Raw genomic sequence first — 25,307 nt, forward strand, 5'->3', positions numbered from 1 at the left:
TTCTCACACCCCGAGAGCAAAAGCCAATTAAGTGTAGTGCGGGGAAACGGGAGAGAACAAATGTGATGACGTCCTGGCACATGTTTCTTTTACTGGACGTTGCCAGTTACAGATAGGTAGCCGTGTTGGTCTGCCATAGTCAAAATAAAAAAATTCCTTCCAGTAGCACCTTAAAGACCAACTAAGTTAGTTCTTGGTATGAGCTTTCGTGTGCATGCACACTTCTTCAGATACACTGAAACAGAAGTTGCCAGATCCTTCTATATAGTGAGAAGGTGGGGAGGGGTATTACTCAGAAGGGTGGTGGGAATGGGAGATTGGCAGATAGCTGAGATGAGCCTGTTGACGACTCTTAACGACTGTAATAGGTCTTACAGGAAAAGGCAAGGGGTGAGAAGGTGAGAAATGGCTTAGTCATGTATAATGAGATAAGAATCCAATGTCTCTGTTGAGACCAGGTCTCTCCATGGTTTTAAGTTTGGTAATGAGTTGCAAATCTCCCATTCCCACCACCCTTCTGAGTAATACCCCTCCCCACCTTCTCACTATATAGAAGGATCTGGCAACTTCTGTTTCAGTGTATCTGAAGAAGTGTGCATGCACACGAAAGCTCATACCAAGAACTAACTTAGTTGGTCTTTAAGGTGCTACTGGAAGGAATTTTTTTATTTGGACGTTGCCAGGGAGACCTAGGGGGGAGATGAGGGTCAGTGGTAGCCATACGTCTCCTGTAACAGCCAGTGAGGGCCGTAGGCCACCCAGTTTGTTCACAGCTAAGGTGGCATCTGAGGTGGGGACCTCTCAGCTCATGTTCTTCATCACTAGAGAAACTACCAGAGACCCATCTTGAGTGCTTGTGGAGGTGAACTGGGCCTCCTAGAGTATCCAGTTCCCTGCTAAGTGTGCAGGAAAACTTGAGGCAGACGGTCTTCCCCAAAAGATGGTCCTCTGCAGCTTCTGCTTGAAGACCTCCAGTGATGGTGAGAACCTTCCAGGCTCTCCTCCCATCTTGCCACCTGCTGGACATCATCCAGACTATGACCTCAAGGACCATGTGGGCAGATATGGACACAGGCAGCCCCTTCAGGTATCTTGGTTCCCTAGCCGTAAAGACGACCATATCTGGCTTACCTATCTCCAGACCTATCCAGCGACTGACAGCTTGACGAGAGCGAGTCGTTTGGGCTGATGAACGGCTCCAGCAACTTTTTGAGAGGAAAGGACAGAAAGCAGGGGAGAGAGAGAGAGAGAGAGAGAGAAAGAGACAGAGAAAGACTCATAAATTTTTAAAGAAACAATGAAAGCTCCCTCTTTTTTTGGCATCGAGACGCACACAGCACATCTGTGCTCGGCTTCTGCCAAAACTCACCCGGAGCGATTTTGGATCTCGTTGTTGTCATGTTAAAAATATGAGAAAGGTCGCAATAGCATCACGGAACGAAAAGACCTCACCTTGCCAACGAGAGCAGCCGCCGGGGGCTTAGTAGCAAAATGGGGCGCTCTCTGGGAAGCCTGCAAGGAGATCAGGACTGCAACAATCCTCTCCCCATTTGCGATTCCTAGCAACTGGTTTTCAGAGGGACGGTGTTTCCCATACAGTGGTACATTGGGTTACATACGCTTCAGGTTACAGACTCCACTAACCCAGAAATAGTGCTTCAGGTTAAAAACTTTGCTTCAGGATGAGAACAGAAATCGTGCTCCGGCGGCACGACGGCAGCAGGAGGCCCCATTAGCTAAAGTGGTGCTTCAGGTTAAGAACAGTTTCAGTTTAAGTACGGACCTCCGGAACGAATTAAGTACTTAACCCGAGGTACCACTGTAGTGCAGGGACCATGGTATAATGCTCCAGCCTTTCAGTTAAGTAGTACAGTGGTACCTCGGGTTAAGTACTTAATTCATTCCAGAGGTCCGTTCTTAACCTGAAACTGTTCTTAACCTGAAGCACCACTTTAGCTAATGGGGCCTCCAGCTGCCGAAGCACAATTTCTGTTCTCATCCTGAAGCAAAGTTCTTAACCTGAAGCACTATTTCTGGGTTAGCGGAGTCTGTAATCTGAAGCGTATGTAACCTGAGTTACCACTATACAGTGAAGCTTGTGCCAGGGGGCATGCGAATCAGGAGTCGCTGTGCCGCAAATGCGGCAACTACCTGCTTGCATGCAGAAGGTCCTGGGTTCGGTTCCTGCTATCTCCAGGTAGGGCTGTCATGGGGTAGCTCCCTGCCTGAAATCCTAGAGTGCCACTTCGAATCAGTGCAGACTATAGTGAGCTGTGAGGCCCAATGGTCTGATTCGGTTTCCTGTGTTCCTGGGTGGAGGGGCAATTAACAGTCAGCCAGCTTCAATCTAGCCCAGGGGTCAGCAAACTTTTTCAGCAGGGGGCCGGTCCACTGTCCCTCAGACCTTGTGGGGGGCCGGACTATATTTTGGGGAGGGGGGGAATGAACGAATTCCTATGCCCCACAAATAACTCAGAGATGCATTTTAAATAAAATGCTCATGTAAAAACACGCTGATTCCTGGACCGTCCGCGGGCCGGATTTAGAAGGCGATTGGGCTGGATCCGGCCCCCAGGCCTTAGGTTGCCTACGTGTGGTCTAGCCAGAGTGATGTGCCATAGGAACCCCTGCTACCCCTGGATCTGGAAAGTCAGGTAATGCGAAAGGGCCAATTGGGCACTACTGGAGGATATTAAGACTTGCAGACCGGCTGAGTTGAATAGGATCCAAAATACAGCAGTCTGATTGGTCCTAGAACAATAGGATTCAGAATGCAGCAGTCTGATTGGTCCTAGAACAATAGGATTCAGAATGCAGCAGTCTGATTGGTCCTAGAACAATGCAGCAGTATGATTGGTCCGCAGGAGCCACCCAATCCAACTCCAGGTGGAAGTGAATTCACAACCTGATTGGCCTACAGAAGAATCCCGGAATTAGCCAATCACATGCAGCCCATTGTGTAAATAATGTATATAAAGCAGATATTTGGGGGGAACATTCATTCCTCCTCACCACTATGAGCTGAATAAAGAGCATGAAATCCACTCTCGACTCTGAGTATATTTCACTGGCCGACTTCCTTCAGTCTGGGCAAATTGTCCCTGTCCACCTCTCCCCCCCCCCCCCGAAAAAAGCTAGCTGACTTTCTGTATTGTGGTACAACTCCAACATGAAGAATTAGTCTGTGATATGTTCCTTCCTTTCAGGATGCAGTCCAGGAAACCACGGGATTTAAATGCTCCCCCATGTTCAGATAAAAAGCCACCTCCCTGCATGTGGAAGGCTGGCAGTTCAGGGAAAAAGAGACTCTGAAATGATCTTCCTTGCCAGGCTAGGTGTCCAAGTGCAAGGCTTTTGGAACAACCATCATAATTTGGGGCAGCACATTTGCTGAGGCAACCCTTCACTTGAACTGGTCCAGAAGGAGCTGTGCCACATAATAAAATTGGTTCCAAGCAACCTAACCTAAGGAAAATCATTGTATTTTTCGCTCTGTAAGACGCACCAGACCATAAGGCGCACCTAGTTTTCGGAGGAGGAAAGCGAGAAAAAAATATTCTGAATCCCAAAGGCCAGAACAGCGAGAGGGATCGCTGCGCAACGCTCCCTCTCACTGTTCCGGCTTCTGGGATAGCTGCACAGCCTGCATTCGCTCCATAAGATGCACACACATTTCCCCTTACTTTTTAGGAGGGGAAAAGTGTGTCTTATAGAGCAAAAAAGACAGTAGGTTGGAGAGCAACATGAGAATGCTTCAGCCTTGGGCATCCCCACATGTTGTCGGACTACAACTCCCATCAACGACAGGCCGTTACCCAATAGTCTGTGTTGAAGCGCCTCCATTAGGAAGAATCCCAGGAGGTCACAGAAAAAGCCCTCAAAGGCTTTGTTTTGCAAGGGGCACCCATTCACTTTTTGCCATCTTACGCCCTTCCCCAAACAAAGACAGGCAAGGCAATTGCTTCCAGGCTTTAGCTTACGTTTTGGTCCATCATCTCGGGGATGAACTCCCCTTCGCTGTTGATGCTGGTGTAGGAACCCTGGCGGGCAATCTGCTGCTGCTCTTCGGGGACGCTCCCGGGGGGCGGAGAACTGCGGCCAGTGTGCAGGGAGCCTGCAAAACAGAGAAAGGCCCAGGGATTCAAGTGCAAGTCCCAGTAGCCTGCAAAGGCGAGTGACTCTGTAATGCTGTGGCACTTGAGAGTCCTGTTTTTAACTGGATATGTTGGAGAAGGGACCTGGGACCTCCTGCAAGTGTTTTCCCGCGGATCAAAAGGGGTTTCCCGGTTATCAGCAGAGAAGGGGCAGGGGGGCAATGCTAAGAGCAAACATCTCCACACAAAATGGCAGCTGTTAAGTTGTGGGTGAACATCTCAGACGACACAGCGATTCCTCAGACAGCTCTTGTTTATTCACAGGCCAGAACAGAACTGAACTGAAGGGTTCAACCAGCCTGCTTATATAGAGCTCCACTACAACGCAACGGTAACCACTTTCTGTAACTATCCAATCACTGAACGTCACTTTCAGTCTCTTATTTGCATATGTGGACCTGAGTGAAAACTATCTACAGTATCCCCCTGCTGGCCCAGGGTGAGAACTTCAGTACATAACAGCAGCAATGGAAGCCGTACCTCTTGGGCCGCAGCAACACTGCAACCACAGAGCAGAGCGGGCTGCGTTGGCTAGGGAGTCAGAGGTGGGTTCAAGTCCACACTCGGCCACCATGTTTGTGATCTGCATCAGAGAGCAACACACAGGGATGTGTTGATGCTTTCTATTAGCACTAGGCTATATTGCTATGCGCAATACGGTCCTGCTGTTTTGGCTTCCCACACCCATTGCTGGGGGGGGGAGGATTTGAATGGTTTTATGTTACTTAGACAGCATCTTAAAAAGCAGAGACACCACCTTGCCAACAAAGGCACGTATAGTCAAAGCTTTGGTTTTCCCAGTAGTGATGTATGGAAGCAAGAGCTGGACCATAAAAAAGGCTGATCGCCGAAGAATGAATGCTTTTGAATTCTGGTGCTGGAGGAGATTCTTGAGAGTCCCATGGATTGCAAGAAGATCAAACCTATCCATTCTGAAGGAAATCAGCCCTGAGTGCTCACTGGAAGGACCGATCCTGAAGCTGAGGCCACCTCATGAGAAGAGAAGACTCCCTGGAAAAGACCCTGATGTTGGGAAAGATGGAGGGCACAAGGAGAAGGGGACGACAGAGGACGAGATGGTTGGACAGTGTTCTTGAAGCTACCAGCATGAGTTTGACCAAACTGCGGGAGGCAGTGGAAGACAGGAGTGCCTGGTGTGCTCTGGTCCATGGGGTCACCAAGAGTCGGACACGACTAAACAACAACATGTTACTTATGCAACTGTAAAATGAAATGAAATGAAATGAATTGAATGGGGGCCACACCAAAACAGGTCAGCAATCATCACCCTAATTCTTCCTCACAGGGTTGTTGTGAGGATAAAACAGGAGGGGGAGAGGGGGCCAATATATGCCCCCCCATGAGATCCTTAGAGATCGAGGAATCTAATCCTCTGCTGCTTGGCTTTCTCCAGCCCTTCATTTCTTTCAAAGGAGAGGCTTAAGGGGCAGGGAGAGAGAGAGAGACAGTGTGGAGCAGTGGTTAAAGTGTCAGACCTGGGAGAACAGGGTTCAAATCCCCACCCAACCACAAAGCTCACCGGGTGCAACCTTCGGCCACTCACTCCGTTTTCTCTGCCTAACCTGCCATGCAGGGTTGTTTAAGAGAGTTAAATGAGGAAGTCAAAGAATTGGAAGAAACAAGATTTACCAACTATTGAAGAATGGAAGATGAAGATGATGGACTCTATGGAACTTGCCAAACTGACTGGGAGACTCCGAGACCAGAGAGAAGAGAGAAGAGACGGTGGAAGAAAATTGGAAGAAGTTTAAAGGAGATTTGAAAAAATATGTTAATATTTAAATTCTAGAATAGCTTTGGAAGTGGATATAGGCTGTAGGGTTAGTACTGTATTTTAAAACAGTATTATTTGAAAGTGATAAAATGTGAAGATTTTTATGGTAAAAGTAAGTGTGATAAAAAATGGTTAAAAATTATGATATATGTCAACTGCTAAAGATGAGGTGAAATGAAAATCAGATGGGGGGACTTGGGGAAGCTCACCTAACAATGTTTGGAAAAAATAAGGGTAAGACAAGAATATGTTTGTATTGGTTTTTTTTTCCTGTTTGTGTTGTGTTTTTTAAATGTTATAAAATGAATAAAAAATGGGGGGGTGAGGAAGGGGGAGAAACCAGTTCTGCCCCCTCGGAGCTCCATGGAGAACAACACAGGATATAAAAGCAATAAACACATTAAGTCAGCGAATAAGATAGGGGCAGAGAAATATGCTGGGTTCTCCCACGCTCCAGGTTATTAAAAAGTACAGCATGTCCCATGAAGAGAGATGCCATTCCAGGCTGGCAGGCCCTGGGGCCTTTCAATGTCCTTTTCCACTCCGTTATTTCACAGCCAGATCCACTGTGACCTCGCTTGGCTGTTTCCAAAAAAGCAGGGGTGGTGCTTTGTGTGTGTGTGTGTGTGTTTTGCCTGGCTCCCTTCTCGCTGCTTCCTCGCCACATCCAAAAGCTGCTCATCGGAAAAATGCCACAGCCTTGCCGTCATTCCTTGCAGAGATCCAGCGAGGCGAAGGAAAGGCTCCGTTATAAGGATCCTGAACGGCCGCTGGCCAGTCCTGAAGCTTTGGGCGTCAACAACAGCAGCGCCACCCAAAGCAGGGCACCTCATCTGACCCCGGACCGCGGAGGGCGCAACGGGTGTGCCCAGTGCCGCACTTTGTGGGGCTCTGGGGTCTCGAACCAGGAACTCACAGGGCTCAGCAGCATGCGCCACCATGGGCGTTTGCCACAAGAGGGAGCCGTGCCATCCCTCGCAGCCATTATCCTTGGGTCTCAGCCGCCATCTATGCAGCCGATGGCCCTGCAGCCAGGCTCTGTGTGACCGAGCCCCAAGTGACCCCTTAAAATCTGACTGCAAGTACGGATGCACCCAAACAGGAGGCTGGAACCTGCCCCCGGTATACGGAAGACTATGAATGTAATCTAGTAATAGCTCCACCTGAGCAAACAATACAGTATTGGCCTGAATATAAGCCTCACTTTCTTTCTGTTTCCAAATCCCGACAGCGAAATGTTAAAGCGTGGCTTAAATTTGCGACCTCCCAAAATGATATCGCTGCTGAAACAGACATACGCTAAAATGCAACGGGTGTGAGTGCCTGCAGAATTTTAAGGGAGCGGCTTATATTTGGGCACTGTCTTTCCCCCCTCTCCCCTCCGGTGAATTTGGGGGCGGCTTATATTCGGGCCAATACGGTATTTGTACACATGCGCACGCATTGAATATTGCACTTATCTTTTTTTTTTTAAAAAAAAAACCTTACTGCAAAGAACCTGAAACTCTGCTGTAAGACAGGCAAATTCTGCTTTTCATTTCAAGAGTCGTTTTTCTTCCAAGAGACTGCTATCAAAACTTGAGTTGTATCTCTGCCTGCCCCCTCCCCCGCTCCTTATAATCATAAGGACCAGAAAGTTGCTTTGTTTAAAGGAAACGAAGTTTTTATTTTCAGTATTTCCTGTCTTGGGGGGCCTACACCGCAGCGATGAAAGTTTTCCATTCCACCCAAGCATGCCATAATAATAATAATAATAATAATAATAATAATAATAATAATAATAATTGCGCTTATCGCCATAGTGATTTATTTAGGACAACTCAGTAAAATCCTGGCCTTGGCCTCCGTAATAATAAATAATGAAGCAGCCCCATAAACCCTGTGTTGAGCATCGGTTGTCCCCATTACAGAAGGACAGGAAGTTTATGGGTTCTGCCAGCAACAAACTTGCATCAGTTCCAAATTCCATTGGGTTATTGGTGTTTGTGTGTGGCAGGGAAAACAGGCTGGCAATCCAAAGGGGAAAAAAAATATTGTTAACTTTGTTCGAGTACAAGAAGCATCTGCAGTGACTCGATGTAACAGCACATTTTGTTTCAGAAGGAACCATCCCAGAATTCTGGGCACCGTCTCAATGGCAACGTCGAGGGAGGAAAGCTTTGACAACAAAACAGAAATTATAGGCCCCTGGTTTGTGTCAGCAACTGGGGGAATGTGTGGCAACCTACCCGCTTCTCCAGCAAAAGACTGGGGCATTTGGTGGTAGCAGCTACAGGAAAAAGAGCAAGTTGCCTCATGGCATAGCTTGTCGGTTGGACAACCGGATGGGGTCAGATCTGAAGACCTTGATCAGATAAATCTCCGGCTGTTATGTACTGAAGTTCTCACCCTGAGCCAGCAGGGGGATACTGTAGATAGTTTTTACTCAGGTCCACATATGCAAATAAGGGATCGAAAGTGACGTTCAGTGATTGGATAGTTACAGAAAGTTGTTACAGTTACGTTGTACTGGAGCTCTATATAAGCAGGCTGGCTGAACCCTTCAGTTCAGTTCTGTTCTGACCTGTGAATAAACAAGAGCTGTTTGGAGAATCGCTGTGTCGTCTGATATGTTCACCCACAACTTAACACCGGCCATATACCCCTGCCAGGTGACTGTGCTCATCATATCGGGCACTGCTGAGAGTGTTGAATGATGAGAAATGTGCTTAGCTTGCGCTAGAAACCGGGCTTTTAGTGTTTTGGCTCCAGCTCCCTGGAATCAGTTGGTTCTTGAAATTAGACAGGGAAATCCATCACTAAGGCACTGTTACTGCATCAATGGCATGTTGCAGAATACACTTGGGGGGCACTTTGGGACTGGAGCGGCCCCCTGTTTTCGGATGCGGAAAGGTGGGTGTCACTGCCCTGGCAGACCCTGTGGGAGAAAGAGAAGCCGTGTTTCACCAACCTGTGGAATGCTTCCGTGTCCTCTCTGCATCTTTGTACAGCGACCCCAAGATATCGCCCATCGATTTAGAGATCCTCATCTCGTGCTGCTTGCTATTGTTGGGTTGCAGAGACTACGGGAGGTACGCGAAGAGAGAGTTGTTAGGTTTCAGTCTCCTCCGCAGGGAGGAATGCTTAAAATATTCCAGGCATTTTCAGTCTGCCTGTTCAGGAACATATCACTGTACCCTAATCTGTAGTGGCTGGTGCCCATGGGAAGTGATAGGGCAGAAATCAGGGAGCCCAGCAGTAGGGGGCGCCAGAGCCAATGACAGGCAGAGCCAATTGATTCATTCTCCAGTGAATGAGAATCCACCACTTTCCAATGTCAGCTGTTCCACGGTCGAACAGCTCCTACTGTCAGAAGGTTCTTCCTGCCTGATGTTTTATCAGAGCCTCCTTTCTTGTAACTTGAACCCATGTGGTTAGACTCCAACTCCCATTGTCTCTGACGGAGGGCAGAAGGAGGCTGTTGGGAAATGCTCCCTTTACTCTGTGGTCTTCACTGGCCCCAAGGCTGCGGAGCCTGAGAGATATTGCTTTGTCGAAAGTGTCTCAGGAAAGCACATGAGGAGACTTGCTCTCCTGCCAGAAATGGTGTTTTCCAGCTTCAAAATACAATGGTACCCCGGAAGTCGAGTGGAATCCATTCTGGAAGTCTGTCTGACTTCCAAAACGTTCAAAAACCAAGGCACAGTTTCCAATTGGCTGCAGGAAGCTTCGGCAGCCAATTGGAAGAGACGTTGGACATTCAGATTCCAAAGAACGTTCACAAACCGGAACACTCATTTCTGGCTTTTGCGGCGTTCAGGAGCCAAAACGTTCGAGTCGCAAGGCGTTTGTCAACCAAGGTACGACTGTAATGGCAAGGGGTGTGGGGTTGGACCCCAGGCAACCGTGGAAGGTGAGAGGGAGACAGAAAGATTCGGTTCTGGTGGGTGGGAACTATAGAGTGCAGGCTTGTGTGTAGAAATATCGCACTACCACACAAAATTCATGTCGTGGGGTATTGAATCTAGGGCAGGCACGTCCAACAGGTAGATTGTGATCTACCGGTAGATCACTGGACATCTGTGGAAGATCACTGGTAGATCACTGACTCCCCCCAAAGAAGCCCAAGAACTTCGGCTGCCCTAAAAAAACCCTAAATATTTTAGCTCTGCGGCCCATAAAAAGAAGCTCAACAATTTTGACCTGAACCCCGCAAAAGGGGGTAGATCACTGCCAGTTTTTAACTCTGTGAGTAGATCACAGTCTCTTGGCAGTTGGCCACCCCGATCTAGGGAATCCAAAGGGAAATCTGTCTAGTTAAGCTGAAGAATTAATCTCAACAGCCTTTTTGCCAATTGGGTGCCCTTCAGATGTCTGGAATTACAACTCCCATCTGCCCCGGGCTGAAAAAGTCCCCACCACAACCACTCCCACCTCGGTCTAGGTGACTCCTTGGTCTGATCCTGCAAGGGAACACTTATCTCCTCATCCCAAATCCCAAATAGGCTGGGTTTTGCTTGAGGGCTGCTAGATGCTAACAGGACGGTAATTGCATCGTGCAGGGGTTGTTCAGACAGTGGGGTGAAAAATGGACTCCAAAGCAGAGCGAACAACCCCCCCCCCAAATGACCAGATGCCAGTTCTAATGTGTCCCTTGTGACACATTCGCCACCTGATACATCATTAAAACACGCAAGAGCGTTTTGACTCCCTGGGACAAGAGCATCGTGTTTTGTAAGGGTAAAGGAACCCCTGACCATTAGGTCCAGTCGTGACCAACTCTGGGGTTGCGGCGCTCATCTCGCTTTACTGGCTGAGGGAGCCGGCGTACAGCTTCCGGGTCATGTGGCCAGCATGACTAAGCCGCTTCTGGCGAACCAGAGCAGCACACGGAAACGCTGTTTACCTTCCCGCCAGAGCGGTACCTATTTATCTACTTGCACTTTGATGTGCTTTCAAACTGCTAGGTTGGCAGGAGCAGGGACTGAGCAACGGGAGCTCACCCCGTCGCGGGGATTTGAACCGCCGACCTTCTGATTCGCAAGTTCTAGGCTCTGTGGTTTAACCCACAGCGCCACCCGCGTCCCCATCGCGTTTTGCTTTGTACACAAATGGAAGGAGGAAGGGGGTGGTTGGGGAAAGCGCAGCCGCTCTCTCACGTTTGTTTTCTTTGCCGTTTTCACAAACACTTTTAGGCTCTTCAGAGAAGGGCTGAGGTCCAAGTGTTCCACTGCCCGGTCCAAGTCTTCCTGGGATTTCAGGGGAATCAGGAGCTGGGAAAAGATTGAACAAACACCGTTGTTGCAGCTGAGGTACAAACAGAGGAAGCCAGAGAGCAGCCGGGGGCTTGGGAACTGGCGGGGAGGTGGGCAGTTGGACCCGGGGCACAGCAAAAGGAACCCGAGGCCCCCGGCAGAAAATAGCAGCCAAACATCTGGGGGCTTTGACCTTTTCTTCCAAGATAGCATCCCCCCGGAGGAATGGGATAAAAGTTATCAAAACAACAGCCTGCGAAAGGGAAGGTGCAGAAGCGCCGCTGGCTCCGCTGGAGGGAAGACCTGTGTGGAAAAAGTAAATAAAACACTCCGGAGACTTGGATCCGACTTGCAAAATGCTACCCACCAAGAGAGGGACACATAAACTGCAAACGCAGCATCCCACTGCTCTTGCGCAGTTTGTCGGTTTAAAAACAAGACAGGCGTGCTTCTTAAAGGCAGCCACTTCTGAATGCTAGGCTGCATGGAGAGAACTCTTAGCATGCCCAGAGAATTAAACTGGTTATTGAATTCATCAGATAATTACAGGTTTCCCAGCAAGCCCTGAGTGTCTAACCACCAAGGAAGCTGCTCGTTGTGTCTCTGCATGATTCCCTGTTCTGGGTTTTGTTTCGTTCCAGGTTTGTTCAGACGAGTGACTGATTTAGAAAGGGAAAAAAAGAAATGGGCTCCTCTGAGAGCAAGGTAGAAGAGTCCTTCTTTTGGATATAAAAGCTGCTCCAATTTCAATTCAGAAAACAGGGTGCTTTAGCTATCCGGTCGTGGAGGCACAGATTTCATTTGCGATTATTATTGTTAGGAAAACTTACATCTGTCTAAAATAAACACCGACGGCAGCTCACAATATAATTTAAAAGCAGATCAGTCCACAAAGAGGCAAAACTAACATGCAATTTAAAAACACCAGGGAGAGCAGCTAAAAATTTGTAGAGTGTAATAAAAACCACTGAGAAGGGCCTCTGCAATGTCCCAACCAATTGTATTTCTGCTGTTGAGACTGGGATTCGAATCAGGTCCTCTTTTGCACTTCCCAGACTAATATAAGGATCAGAACTTAATTAAAGAGAGGCCTCATAAATGTTCAGAATGTGAAGCCAAGCCTTTGGCTGACTGACATGCAATGCCCTTTTAAATGTGTTTGGGGGGGGTATTGTTTTGCCTCTGGTTTTACTTTTATTACGTATTTTGTGTTCTTATTCTGCATTTTAATGTTGTGGAGCACCCTGTGATTTTCAGACGAAGAGCCGTATACAAATTTAATAAAGAAAGAGAACAACGGTTAACCTTAAGATTTCGCACTTCTTCATAATTTGCGATGAAGTTCTCTGCTCAAAAAAAAATTACTCCGATGCTTTAAAATACATTTATAATTGTGTGGATGGAGATGATGTATGTTTTTAAGCATGTGTTTTGTAATAAAATATTTTTTAAAAAAAACAAATTGTGTGTGGATTTCTTTTCTTTTTTTTGAGAACAAAATCCACAGGTAATGCCAAAATGGGGCAGAACAGACTTATGAATATGCATATGTGAAACTAACATGAAGCTAGTTTTGTGAACAATGGGAATAATCCACCCATTCCAACTTTGTATTTGAACATTTCCCCACCCTTAATCAGTCTAGCCTGGAATTTGGACCTGAACTTTGGGGGCAGTTCCCTGGCAGTCCCCTAACCTCACCCCCCATCCTCCACCCCCAAACCTACACAGGCCTTCCAAAAAACTGCCTGTGCTTGGAATAAAATGTCCTACGGACTTAGGAGCCTCTCCACCAATGTTCCATGTGGTCCCGTGCCCGGTTATCGAGACGCCAAAAAAAGAGACACCTTGTTTGAAAACTTCTGCCTGCGGTCCTTTTGCCTAATTGCTTGTGTCTAGCAAGAAGGTTTTCTGCCTCGCTTGCCAACGAGGCTGCTCTTTACATGAAAGTTCCCTACCAGACACGGACCTAAATATAGACACACGTAAACCAGAGAGAGAGAGAGAGAGAGAGAGAGAGAGAGTTGGCAGGTTGCAGGCTCAGGAAATGGAGCAGAGCTTTCTTACAGCCGGTAAAACTGAACAGCTAAGTTAATGAGCCAGGGCGCCTGTGGCAGGAGGACAGGGGGGGGGGGGACACGATTTGCCGAGTGCTGATTCATCACCTCGCTAAGCTTCTCAAGGTTTGAGCCTGTGAGGGTGAAGAAGACAGGTGTAGGATATTAAGAATGGTGGAGGTGTCTTGGCCATCGTGCTGCTGCTCCCATGCAAAAACACATGTTTTTCAGCCTGAGAGTAAGAAAGAAAGCAGGTTGCGGGGAGTTCTGCAGATTTCCAAGCGAGATTTACATTGAACTGGGGGGAGGGTTGCTGGGGAGCGGGGAGCCTACCTGAGATAACAATAAAAGCACCTTGAAAACAATTTCGATTAGATGATGCAACCCTATCGACAATTCCAGCACAGATGCAAACAGGGGAAGATCTCCACATAATGATTAAAGGTAAAGGTACCCCTGACCATTAGGTCCAGTCGCAGACAACTCTGGGGTTGTGGTGCTCATCTCGCTCTATAGGCTGAGGGAGCCGGCGTCCAGCTTCCGGGTCATGTGGCCAGCATGACTAAGTCACTTCTGGTGAAACCAGAGTAGCGCACAGAAACGCCATTTACCTTCCCGCCGGAGCGGTACCTATTTATCTACTTGCACTTTGACATGCTTTCGAACTGCTAGATGAACAGGGGCTGGGACTGAACAACGGGAGCTCACTCCGTCGCGGGGATTCGAACCGCCGACCTTCTGATTGGCAAGCCCTAGGCTCAGTGGTTTAGACCACAGCGCCACCCGCGTAATGATTACTATTTATTAAGTTTCTGTAGATCCCAGGGCAGTTCACAATAGAAAGACACAAAAATACATAGCGTAGTAACAAAGAAAAACAACACACACAATTTAAAAGGCCAGATAAGTTTAATGAGCCAAAAGCCTGGGAGAAGAGGAATGTCTTTGCCTGGTACCTAAAGCTACGTAACAAGGGTGTAAAATTATTATTATTTATTTTTTGTTCCTGTTCCTGTTCCTGTTGTTGTCATATTTATATCTTGCCCATCTGGGTTTGTTGGAAGGTGCTGAAAGGACAGCAGAGGTAGAACTTGTCTAATATTTAAGGGGAAGGTGTCACAGTGCTAAATGCCCAATTGCTAAATTGTGCAGAAAGGGTCTCCTGTTCAGGTGGCATTTGCAAGCCTCTCCTCAGGCAAAAATCAAAGCCAAAAGGTTGTGCTGCCCTGGTTGTGCTACATCAAAGCAGAATATGACTCCTGTGGCTTCCATAAGAGCAAGGGTTAATTAAGCAGTTTATAATTACAACCAAATTAATAGACCCATTAAATGTTAGGTGCAAGGAAAGCTTTGGCAGGTGTCATGAATGGCTGGGAAAAGCCTTTGAGCCCAGTTCTTAATTTATACTTAACAAGATATAAAATGTAAAAGGTAAAGAACCCCTGGATGTTGTTGTTTAGTCGTTTAGTCATGTCCAACTCTTCATGACCCCATGGACCAGAGCACGCCAGGCACTCCTGTCTTCCACTGCCTCCCACAGTTTGGTCAAACTCATGCTGGTAGCTTCGAGAACACTGTCCAACCATCTCATCCTCTGTCGTCCCCTTCTCCTTGTGCCCTCCATCTTTCCCAACATCAGGGTCTTTTCCAGGGAGTCTTCTCTTCTCATGAGGTGACCAAAGTACTGGAGCCTCAGCTTCAGGATCTGTCCTTCCAGTGAATACTCATGGCTGATTTCCTTCAGAATGGAGAGGTTTGATCTTGCAGTCCTGGGTGGTTACGTCCAGTCAAAGGTGAGTATGGGGTTGTGGCGTTCATCTCGCTATCAGAGCGAGGGAGCCAGTGTTTGTCCGCAGGCAGCTTCCTGGGTCATGTGGCCAGCAGAACTAAACTGCTTCTGGCGCAACGGGACGCCGTGACGGAAACCAGAGTGTACAGAAATGCCGTCTACCTTCCCACTGCAGCAGTACCTATTTATCTACTTGCACTGGCAAATCTGGTCTGGGACCATAATAAATTTCATTTCATACTTGCACTGGGGTTCATACTTGAACTGCTAGGTTGGCAGGAGCTAGGACAGAGCAGCGGGAGCTCATCCCATCACACAGATTCAAACCACCGAACTTCTGATCGGCAAGGCCAAGAGGCTCAGTGGTTTAGACCACAGCGCCACCCACTCCCTAACAAATATATACACAGTTTAATTCAAAAAAACCCAGCCAACAAGCTCTAGGGAAACTTTCTTAGTTTGCTGTAACCCGCCTTGCAGAGAGGAGGTTGTTTTAAGCACACGCATACAAGCAATTAGAGAAACCAACCTCGTTGTTGGCGTATTGCAAGTCCATCATCTGCCCAAAAGCGTCCATGGCTTTCTGCAGAACTTCTTTGAACTTAACTGGCCTTTGGAACTGCATAATCCTGCAGGAAAATAATGGGCGTTTTGTTATTTAAAGCGTCACTCTGCCTCTGCTCAGTAATGTGGGGCAGCAGTACATTCTTCCATTGCTTTCACTTCTGGAAAGCAAATACACATAACAACATTGCATGCAATTAAATTAAACTCAATCAGTTTTAAACAAATTAGCATACTGTTAAAAAGGTTACTCCTTTTGGTTTTTAAGGATCCTGAAGGACAGGCAGTTTCTCTCTGTACGTGTGAAACATTTAAAGGAAGGGAGAATGACTATGGGCTTTATACGACTTAAGGAAGAACAATGACACACATCAGTCTTCATGCAACCAGGGAAGGTAATAATAATAATAATAAAATTTTATTTATATCCTGCCCTCCCCAGCCAAAGCCAGGCTCAGAGCGGCTAACAACAGTAAAAATAGCACAATTTACATAAAACCACAGTCAATTAATTAAAATACATTCTACCTTTTCTCTCCATCGTGGTCAAATTTGATCCTGGCATTCCGCAACTGAGGAACAAAAAGAGATAGAAACCCATTAGCTACAGAGCCAAAGCAGCGTAGTGGCAAAAAGACCTGGGCTACACAAGTCTGGAAGCCCCAGATCCAAATGAAGATGAAGCGAACCACAGTCCAAGAAAACCTAGAGGCCCAAAACAGAAGAAAACTGCTCTAGGTGTTGTTTGAGTCTAACCCTCCATTGGGAAAGGAGTATGACAAGGCTGTACACTGGTACCTCGGGTTACATACGCTTCAGGTTACAGACGCTTCAAGTTACAGACTTCGCTAACCCAGAAATAGTACCTCGGGTTAAGAACTTTGCTTCAGGATGAGAACAGAAATCGTGCTTCGGTGGCGCAGCGGCAGCAGGAGGCCCCATTAGCTAAAGTGGTGCTTCAGGTTAAGAACAGTTTCAGGTTAAGAACAGACCTCCAGAACGAATTAAGTTCTTAACCCGAGGTACCACTGTATATTGTCTCCCTGCTTATTTAACTTATATGCAGAATTCATCATGCGAACGGCTGGGCTAGATGAATCCCAAGGCGGAATTAAGATTGCCGGAAGAAATATCAACAACCTCAGATATGCAGATGACACAACCTTGATGGCAGAAAGTGAAGAGGAATTAAATAACCTTTTAATGATGGTGAAAGAGGAGAGCACAAAATATGGTCTGAAGCTCAACATCAAAAAAACTAAGATCATGGCCACTGGTCCCACCACCTCCTGGCAAATAGAAGGGGAAGAAATGGAGGCAGTGAGAGATTTTACTTTCCTTGGCTCCATGATCACTGCAGATGGTGACAGCAGCCACGAAATTAAAAGACACCTGCTCCTTGGGAGAAAAGCAATGACAAACCTAGACAGCATCTTAAAAAGCAGAGACATCACCTTGTCGACAAAGGTCTGTATAGTTAAAGCTATGGTTTTCCCAGTAGTGATGTAAGGAAGTGAGAGCTGGACCATAAAGAAGGCTGATCGCTGAAGAATTGATGCTTTTGAATTATGGTGCTGGAGGAGACTCTTGAGAGTCCCATGGACTGCAAGAAGATCCAACCTCTCCATTCTGAAGGAAATCAGCCCTGAGTGCTCACTGGAAGGACCGATCCTGAAGCAGAGGGTCCAATACTTTGGCCACCTCATGAGAAGAGAAGACTCCCTGGAACAGACCCTGATGTTGGGAAAGATGGAGGGCACAAGGAGAAGGGGACGACAGAGGACGAGATGGTTGGATACTGTTCTCGAAGGTACCAGCATGAGTTTGACCAAACTGCGGGAGGCAGTGGAAGACAGGAGTGCCTGGCATGCTCTGGTCCATGGGGTCACGAAGAGTCGGACGCGACTAAACGACTAAACAACAACAACCCGCCATCAGCCCCAGGTGGTGCAGCCAATGTCTAGATGATGATGTGCATTGTAGCTTCAACAACATCTGCAGTTCACACCAACACTCCATACCAGAAGGGTGCTTTGCTGGAGATCTGGCCCTGGCAGAGGTTGCAGGAGAACGGTGCCAAGCGCCAGGCAAGGTCAGTTGGCTGTGTCTGTCGTGACAGGTCGCAAGTGGTGCAAGCCCATTCTGGACCAGAGATCTCTTTGCTGGGCTTCCAGAAAAGAATTCTAGAGTTCTAGAAAGAGCAGATGGCCAAAGTTTGTAAGCCTTAAGACAGGCTTTCCAAACTCGGCCCTCCAGATGTTTTAAGACTACAGTTCCCATCATCCCTGACCACTGGTCCTGCTAGCTAGGGATCATGGGAGTTGTAGGCAGAAAAAATCAGGAGGGCTGAGTTTGAGGAAGCCTGCCTTAAGAGATGGACGTTGGGAAGACCTGGTTGATACCAGAGGGGCACAGGAAACTTAGCTAGTTTGCCTATTCTGCTTTCCAGAGATGGGAGTGCTTCTGTGAGGAATTATCGGACCTTAATACAAGTGGAAAGTTTACATACTACAAATGGATCGCAGTCCTGGTTTCCCAACACACCCTAGAGTTGCAGCCCTGGGGTTTTGTCAATCCACTTCATAGGGACAGGCAGTTGGGTATGTGTCGATTTCAGTTTCTCATTTTTTCTAGACTTAAACTCAGTTCAGTTCTCCACATGTCTGCATCAGTTCGCAATTCTTTTTTTTTTTTAAGTCCTCGTGAAAATTCATCAGCATTTAGTGCAAATTTCTTCTAATATGCAATTCCCCCCCTTGCAATTTCTCCTAATATATGTTTTTTTTGCACAGCAATTTCCCCTGATGTAATGCAACTTGGTACTGTTTTTTTTAATGCACATGTGTTCATGCATATTTTATATTATTTTAGAAAATGCATATATTCCTTGATTGTGGCAAAACTTCTAAGTCATGGGTAGGCAAACTAAGGCCTGGGGGCCGGATCCGGCTTGCGGACAGTCCGGATATCAATATGTTTTTACATGAGTAGAACGTGTCCTTTTATTTAAAATGCATCTCTGGGTTATTTGTGGGGCATAGGAATTCGTTCATTCCCCCCCCCCCCAAAAAAAAATATATAGTCCAGCTCTCCACAAGGTCTGAGGGACAGTGGACCGGCCCCCTGCTGAAAAAGTTTGCTGACCCCTGTTCTAAGTGTTTTACAAGCAATTACCCTAGTAAATGTGTATTTTTGTGGACATTACATGGCTAGAGAAATGCACTGCAAATTTCGAAGCAGTGTCTGGGCTTTGGTTTCCGTGATGCTTCAGAAAGTATGGATTTGGAAGGTTCACCTTTCAGCATGAACGGGACTGAATTTCCCCCACATCCCTAGCAAGCGTACACATTCCTTGTGGCCTGAAACCAAGCAGCAAAGCCCATTGGTTGTAGGGCCCCCCTATTAATAGATTTTTCAGAAATAAATAAATACAAAAATAAATTACAGCATCATCTCTCTCCTCCCTTCCTTTCTTTTCTGGGTGGAAAAAATTGTATTCCCTACCCTGGATAAAGCAGGGCTTGGAAAGATCAGCCACACGTTGCTTTCTATCAAATAAGGAGAATTCCTAGATGGGCGAGTGGGGTGACGTCTCTTCCTGAAAACGCTCCTTATCTTTTACTCATACTTTGCCCAGAGCATAGTTTCCATGCTCCCATCCTACACTTCATCAGGGTTTTGAAGAACTTGAAAACTGCCACTATTTTGTGACATTCTGGTTACTGATACAGCTTTTAAAAAGGGAGGGGGGACCTATAAGGAGGGTGGCAACAACAGAACAGGGCCTTCTCTGTTGTGGCTCCCTGCCTGTGGAATGCTCTCCCCAAGGACGTTCGCCTGGTGCCTTCATTATACACCTTTAGGCGCCAGAAAAAAATGTTCCTTTTTAACCAGGCCTTTGGTTGATTTGATTTACATCCTATGCCCTTTTGAAATGTGCTTTGGGGTGGGGTGGGGGGCTATTGGGTTGTTGTTTTTACTTTGATTATTTATTTTGTGGTTTTATACAGTGGTACCTCAGAAGTTGAACAGAATCGGTTCCGGAAGTCCCTTCAACTTGCAAAACGTTCGGAAACCAAGGCGCGGCTTCCAAATGGCTGCAGGAAGCATCTGCAGCCAATCGGAAGTTGCGTAAGTTGCGTCGGGATGTTCGGGTTCCAAAGAACATTCGCATTTCCAGATTTGCGGCGTTCGGGAGCCAAAACATTTGACTCGCAAGGCGTTTGGGATCTAAGGTACGACTGTATCTTGATTTTATCCTGTGATCCGCCCTGAGACCCCTGGGTATAGGGCGGTATATTATTATTAATAATAATAATAATAATAATAATAATAATAATAATAATAATGAGCCACACACAAAAACTCGTATTCAGGTGGTTCCCTCCCCATCTCTCTGCTCACGAGTCACACGGCCTCCTTGATCCTGGCTGCAAAATGCAAAAGGGGCAACAGAGGACGCTGATTTGTGCTGAGTCAGATCATTGGTCCATTTAGCTCAGTATTGTCTTCACTGACTGGCAGCAGCTCTCCAGGGTTCCAGGCAGAAGTCTCTCTCAGTCTTACCTGGAGACACCGGGGATTGAACCCCAGACCTCCTAGATCACGGGTGTCAAACACAAGGCCCGCGGGCCGAATCCGGCCCGCCAGACCTCGTCATGTGGCTCGTCAGCCTTCACCTTTTATTCTCGCTTCTTCTTTTTTTGACACAAGAAAGCCGCCTCTTCAGCGCATGCGCGGCAGCCTACAAGCCAGAGAACGTCTGCCCTCTAGCGGCGCCGTCCGTTCTGCACAGGAAACCTCCCCTTGTTTTTATATTGAGCGCCTATTGAGTCCTATAGATACAAGCGGCCCTTTGAGGGTGACCAAACTGCTGATGCGGCCCCCGATGAATTTGAGTTTGACACCCCTGTCCTAGATGTAAGGCTCTGACTCTGAGCTACAGCCCTCCCCATGCAAATCATATGTCCTGGAAGTGTCCTACAGAATTACCAGGCGCAGAAATCTGAGCTTTTATGCAATGAGCGCCGTTTGCTTCGCTGAGCAAGAGAGCTTTGAGCCGCCACCCCCGCCTGCAAGACTCGACGCCGTTTCTGCTGACCAGAACAACTCTGTTTAGGAACAACGTGTTGCTGGAAATCGCCAGAGCACTTGTTTAAAACAGCCCCAGAAGAGAGGGGAAAATAATGACTGCATCCTTCTTCTCCGGAATGAAACAATAACAACAAGAGTGACCTCCTCTGGACGAAGGCCAAAGAAAACACACCAGCCGCCTCTCACATAACAGCACTTGGCTGGCGAGGAGAGAAATGCGAGAGAGCCAGATGCAAAAGGGGGGGGGGGAGAAAAGATTTGCAGGATTTCAAATTCCCCCGCACTCAAGTGTCGCTCTTTAGGAAAACAACTATTTGAGAAAAAGGGGCCCAAAGATCAACTTCATTTGAAACGGGTGGATTCTGTACCCTTCGCAGGGTAAACGTGAGGATGGGAATGCGTCTTTTTGTATATAGAGACGTCCAACTTTTATGTAAGGGACGCGGGTGGCGCTGTGGGTTAAACCACAGAGCCTAGGGTTTGCCGATCAGAAGGTCGGTGGTTCGAATCCCCACGACGGGGTGAGCTCCCGTTGCTCGGTCCCTGCTCCTGCCAACCTAGCAGTTCGAAAGCACGTCAAAGTGCAAGTAGATAAATAGGTCCTGCTCCAGCGGGAAGGCAAACAGCGCTTCCATGCGCTCTGGTTTCTGTCACGGTGTTCCATTGCGCCAGAAGCGGTTTAGTCATGCTGGCCACATGACCCGGAAAGCTGTCTGTGGACAAACGCCGGCACCCTTGGCTTGAAATAGATAAATAGGTACTGCTCCAGCGGGAAGGTAAACGGTGTTTCCGTGCACTGCTCTGGTTCGCCAGAAGCGGCTTCGTCATGCTGGCCACATGACCCGGAAGCTGTATGCCGGCTCCCTCGGCCAGTAAAGCGAGATGAGCGCCGCAACCCCAGAGTCAGCCACGACTGGACCTAATGGTCAGGGGTCCCTTTACCTTTTACCTTTAATGTGGCTGGACGTAAGACATAAGAAGAAGCACCCATTGATCTGGCCACCTTGGCCTTTGACCCCACCAGGGCCGGCCCACTGAAGCAGCCGCCTCGGGCGGCGGAATACCATGGGGCAATGCCCAGCACCCCCAGCCGGGTCATATGGCAGCTATACTGCAAGCACTCCCTGAGATCTTGCTGGAAGCCATTGCCATTGTTGACCCCATTAAGCAAGACATTTACGGCAGGAGTGGGGAGGGAATGCAACAGCGCCGTCGCATTTTGTCTCAGGCTGTGAAATGGGACAGGACGGCTCTGGGCCCCATTCGCCATTGCCCTGTGGCTCCTGAAAAGTTCCCCATAAAGACAACCAGTGTGGCGTCACAGTTAGAGTGTCAGACTCGGGAGAGCAGGGTTCGAATCCCCACTCATAAATAAATAAATGTGTCCCCCTGCTCCAAAAGCCCCCCCCCCCCGTTTTAGTAAAGTTATCCTTTATTAGGCATAGCAAACCACACATTATCAAACAGACACCGTATACAAATTGTGCAAAATACGAGCTGAACATAACAAGGTTTGTGCCGGTCAGATCTTTAACTCCATAGAAAATCAATTTGCATAAATAATACAATGCAGCACTACCGAATCCCTGCTCAATTAAGAACCACTAATTCTTTTTATAATGACCCAGTCTTTCTACATGGGCAGCACTCAAAAATTCAGCCACTATTAAAGTAATTTGATCATTCCTGTTCGAAAGCAGGTCCAGAACCATTGGTGGCAAAGAAATCAGCCTATTGAGACCTCTAGTAATTGTCTTCTGGCATAAATGCCAAAATCACAAGAAAAGAAAATATGCTCCAAAGTCCCCCCGGTTTTATCTGCTGTGCAGCAGCAACTGAACATGGATCTTCTGAGTTCTCACCCCTGTGCTGTTTTCCCTCCCATTGCATCAAACTCAACCATCAGGAAGAAGCAAAGTACAAGATCCCTCTCCCCCTGGTACAGGGTCACTTTCTTAGCCAGAAACTCCTGGCCAGCTGCCTCCTTCCTTCCTGCTGGTGGCATCCTGGAAGCAAAATCAGGGTTTGTGGCAAGCTTGTGGAGGGCCTTGCCATGAGAAATGTGCCCAGGCAGGTCACCCCAGGCCAGGACATCTTGCTAACATGTGACGAAATCCCATCGCCGGGCAAGGACAGCTACTTCTTGGAGAAGCTGTGGAAGACTCGGGCGTTGGCCAGGACATCTCGGAAGTGTGCCAATGGTAGGGTCAGTGGGAGCTAGCTTTCCACCACTCAACAGGCTGGAGTGGGATGTCAGGGCAAGTGCCGTGAGCCCATTGCCTCAGGAGGAAACTGGGGGAGAAGCTAAGCTGGCCTCCTAACTCACTTTAATAGGAGGTAGGGACACACACAGACATAAACACCCAACAAACAAACAGACGCAGAAAAGGACCAGTGTCCTTGCATCTTTTGTGGCTGGAGAAAAGGGAAATTCAGATAATACAGTGGTGCCTCGCAAGACGAAAAGAATCCGTTCCGCGAGTCTCTTCGTCTTGCGGTTTTTTTGTCTTGTGAAGCAAGCCCATTAGCGGATTAGCGCTATTAGCGGCTTAGTGGGTTTAGCGGATCAGCTGATAAGCGGCTTAGCGGCTTAGCGGATCAGCTGATAAGCAGCTTAGCGGATCAGCTGTTAAGCGGCTTAGCGGATCAGCTGATAAGCGGCTTAGCAGATCAGCTGTTAAGCGGCTTAGCGGCTTAGGATCAGCTGATAAGCGGCTTAGCGGCTTGGGAAAAAGGGGGGAGAAAGGGGAAAAACCCCGCAGGAACTCGCAAGACATTTTCGTCTTGTGAAGCAAGCCCATAGGAAATTCGTTTTGCGAAGCACCTCCAAAACGGAAAACCCTTTCGTCTAGCGGGTTTTCCGTCTTGTGAGGCATTCGTCTTGCGGGGCACCACTGTACTCCTCGACTTGTTTCTTTGTTTACCCTAATTCCTCACCTGTTAAAGATTAATTAGTCAGAAATTGGTTTTTAATCGGCGAAGAACTTAGATGCGCCCTAACTCCTGCAGGGCCCTTGCCAAAGGAAAGCTTACACGAACACTGTTGTCTTGCTATGTGTGGCTTAGACTCGTTCATCTGGCCCAAGAGGCTAGTGTTAAGCACATCATGCAAGCAAGTCAATTCATTGCGGGGAGGCCTGTTTTCGGCAGAACACTACAGCACAACGCAGCATCATTTCTGGAGCATTCTTTGGGGTGGAGGGAATCGCTGTCCCCACGATCCTGCTCCCCGCCCCCCCCAAACCCCAAACCCTAGAGCAAAGGTCAATGGAGCAACAAAGGCAAATTTACCTTCATACTCTACCTAACTTCCAACACCTCCTCATGCTCCTCTTTATATTATCCATCCTGGCAGGCAAGAGGCGTGACCTGATTTCAAGGACACATTCCACCCATGTCAACAGTGATGCAGCAGCAAAAAAAGCTAATGCTATTCTAGGCTGCATCTAGGCTATTCTAGGCTGCATCAACCACAGTCTAGTTTCCTGATCAAGGGAAGCCATTAGCACTGTTCTGTCCAGTCTTGGTCAGACCACAGCAGGGATACTGTGTCCCGTTCTGGTGATCAAGGGTCTGGAAGCCAAGCCTTATGAGGAACGGTTGAAGGAGCTGGAGATGTTAAGATTGGAAAACAGGAGAATGAGAGGATACCCATCTTCAAATATCGAAAGGGCTTTCAGACAGAGGATGGAGCAAGCTTGGTTGTTGTCGTTTTTCCTGTTCTGGAGGGTAGAACCCAAACCAATGGCTTCAAGTTACAAGACAGGAGATTCTGACTAAACATAGAACTGCATAGTTGGAAGGGGCCCTAAGGGCCATCTAGCCCAACCCCAGGCAATACAGTATATGCAGGTGGCCCATACGGGGATCGAACCTGTGACTTTGGTGTTGCCAGCACCACACACTGACCAACTGAGCTAGCCACAGGCATAATTTCTGACAGTAAGAGCTGTTTGACAGTGGAACAGACTCCCCAGGGAAGTCATGGACTCTCCTTCCTTGGAGGTTATTGAGCAGATGTTGAATGGCCACCTATCACGTATGATCTAGCTGAGATTCCTGCATTGCAGGGGGTTAAACTAGATGACCCTCAGTGTCCCTTCCAAATCAACAAGTCTATGACTTCTTATTTTAACTTATTTTAACTTCTATTTAACTTATATGCAGAATTCATCATGCGAAAGGCTGGACTGGATGAATCCCAAGCCGGAACTAAGATCGCCGGAAGAAATATCAACAACCTCAGATATGCAGATGACACAACCTTGATGGCAGAAAGTGAGGAGGAATGAAAGAACCTTTTAATGAGGGTGAAAGAGGAGAGCGCAAAATATGGTCTGAAGCTCAACATCAAAAAAACGAAGATCATGGCCACTGGTCCCATCACCTCCTGGCAAATAGAAGGGGAAGAAATGGAGGCAGTGAGAGATTTTACTTTTTTGGGCTCCATGATCACTGCAGATGGTGACAGCAGTCACGAAATAAAAAGACGCTTGTTTCTTGGGAGAAAGGCGATGGCAAACCTAGACAGCATCTTAAAAAGCAGAGACATCACCTTGCCAACAAAGGTCCGTATAGTTAAAGCCATGGTTTTCCCAGTAGTGATGTATGGAAGTGAGA

General features: G+C 47.6%; 1 protein-coding gene across 2 annotated transcripts in view; it reads right to left on the minus strand.

The window, feature by feature from the left end:
- Window positions 1-25,307, minus strand: part of LOC310689347 (mitogen-activated protein kinase kinase kinase 3-like) — a 106,399-nt gene that overhangs the window by 18,366 nt on the left and 62,726 nt on the right. For both annotated transcript variants that reach the window (XM_083466959.1, XM_083466958.1), the window contains exons 4-9: window positions 16,122-16,165; window positions 15,559-15,658; window positions 11,088-11,201; window positions 8,900-9,011; window positions 3,981-4,114; window positions 1,132-1,205 (exon numbers count right to left, since the gene is read on the minus strand). In XM_083466959.1, the coding sequence (XP_083323085.1) occupies window positions 1,132-1,205; window positions 3,981-4,114; window positions 8,900-9,011; window positions 11,088-11,201; window positions 15,559-15,658; window positions 16,122-16,165 (578 nt within the window). The remainder of the gene's footprint in view (window positions 1-1,131; window positions 1,206-3,980; window positions 4,115-8,899; window positions 9,012-11,087; window positions 11,202-15,558; window positions 15,659-16,121; window positions 16,166-25,307) is intronic.

This window comes from Podarcis liolepis (assembly GCF_965112155.1).
Source record: "Podarcis liolepis genome assembly, chromosome: 12".
NCBI lineage: Eukaryota > Metazoa > Chordata > Lepidosauria > Squamata > Lacertidae > Podarcis > Podarcis liolepis.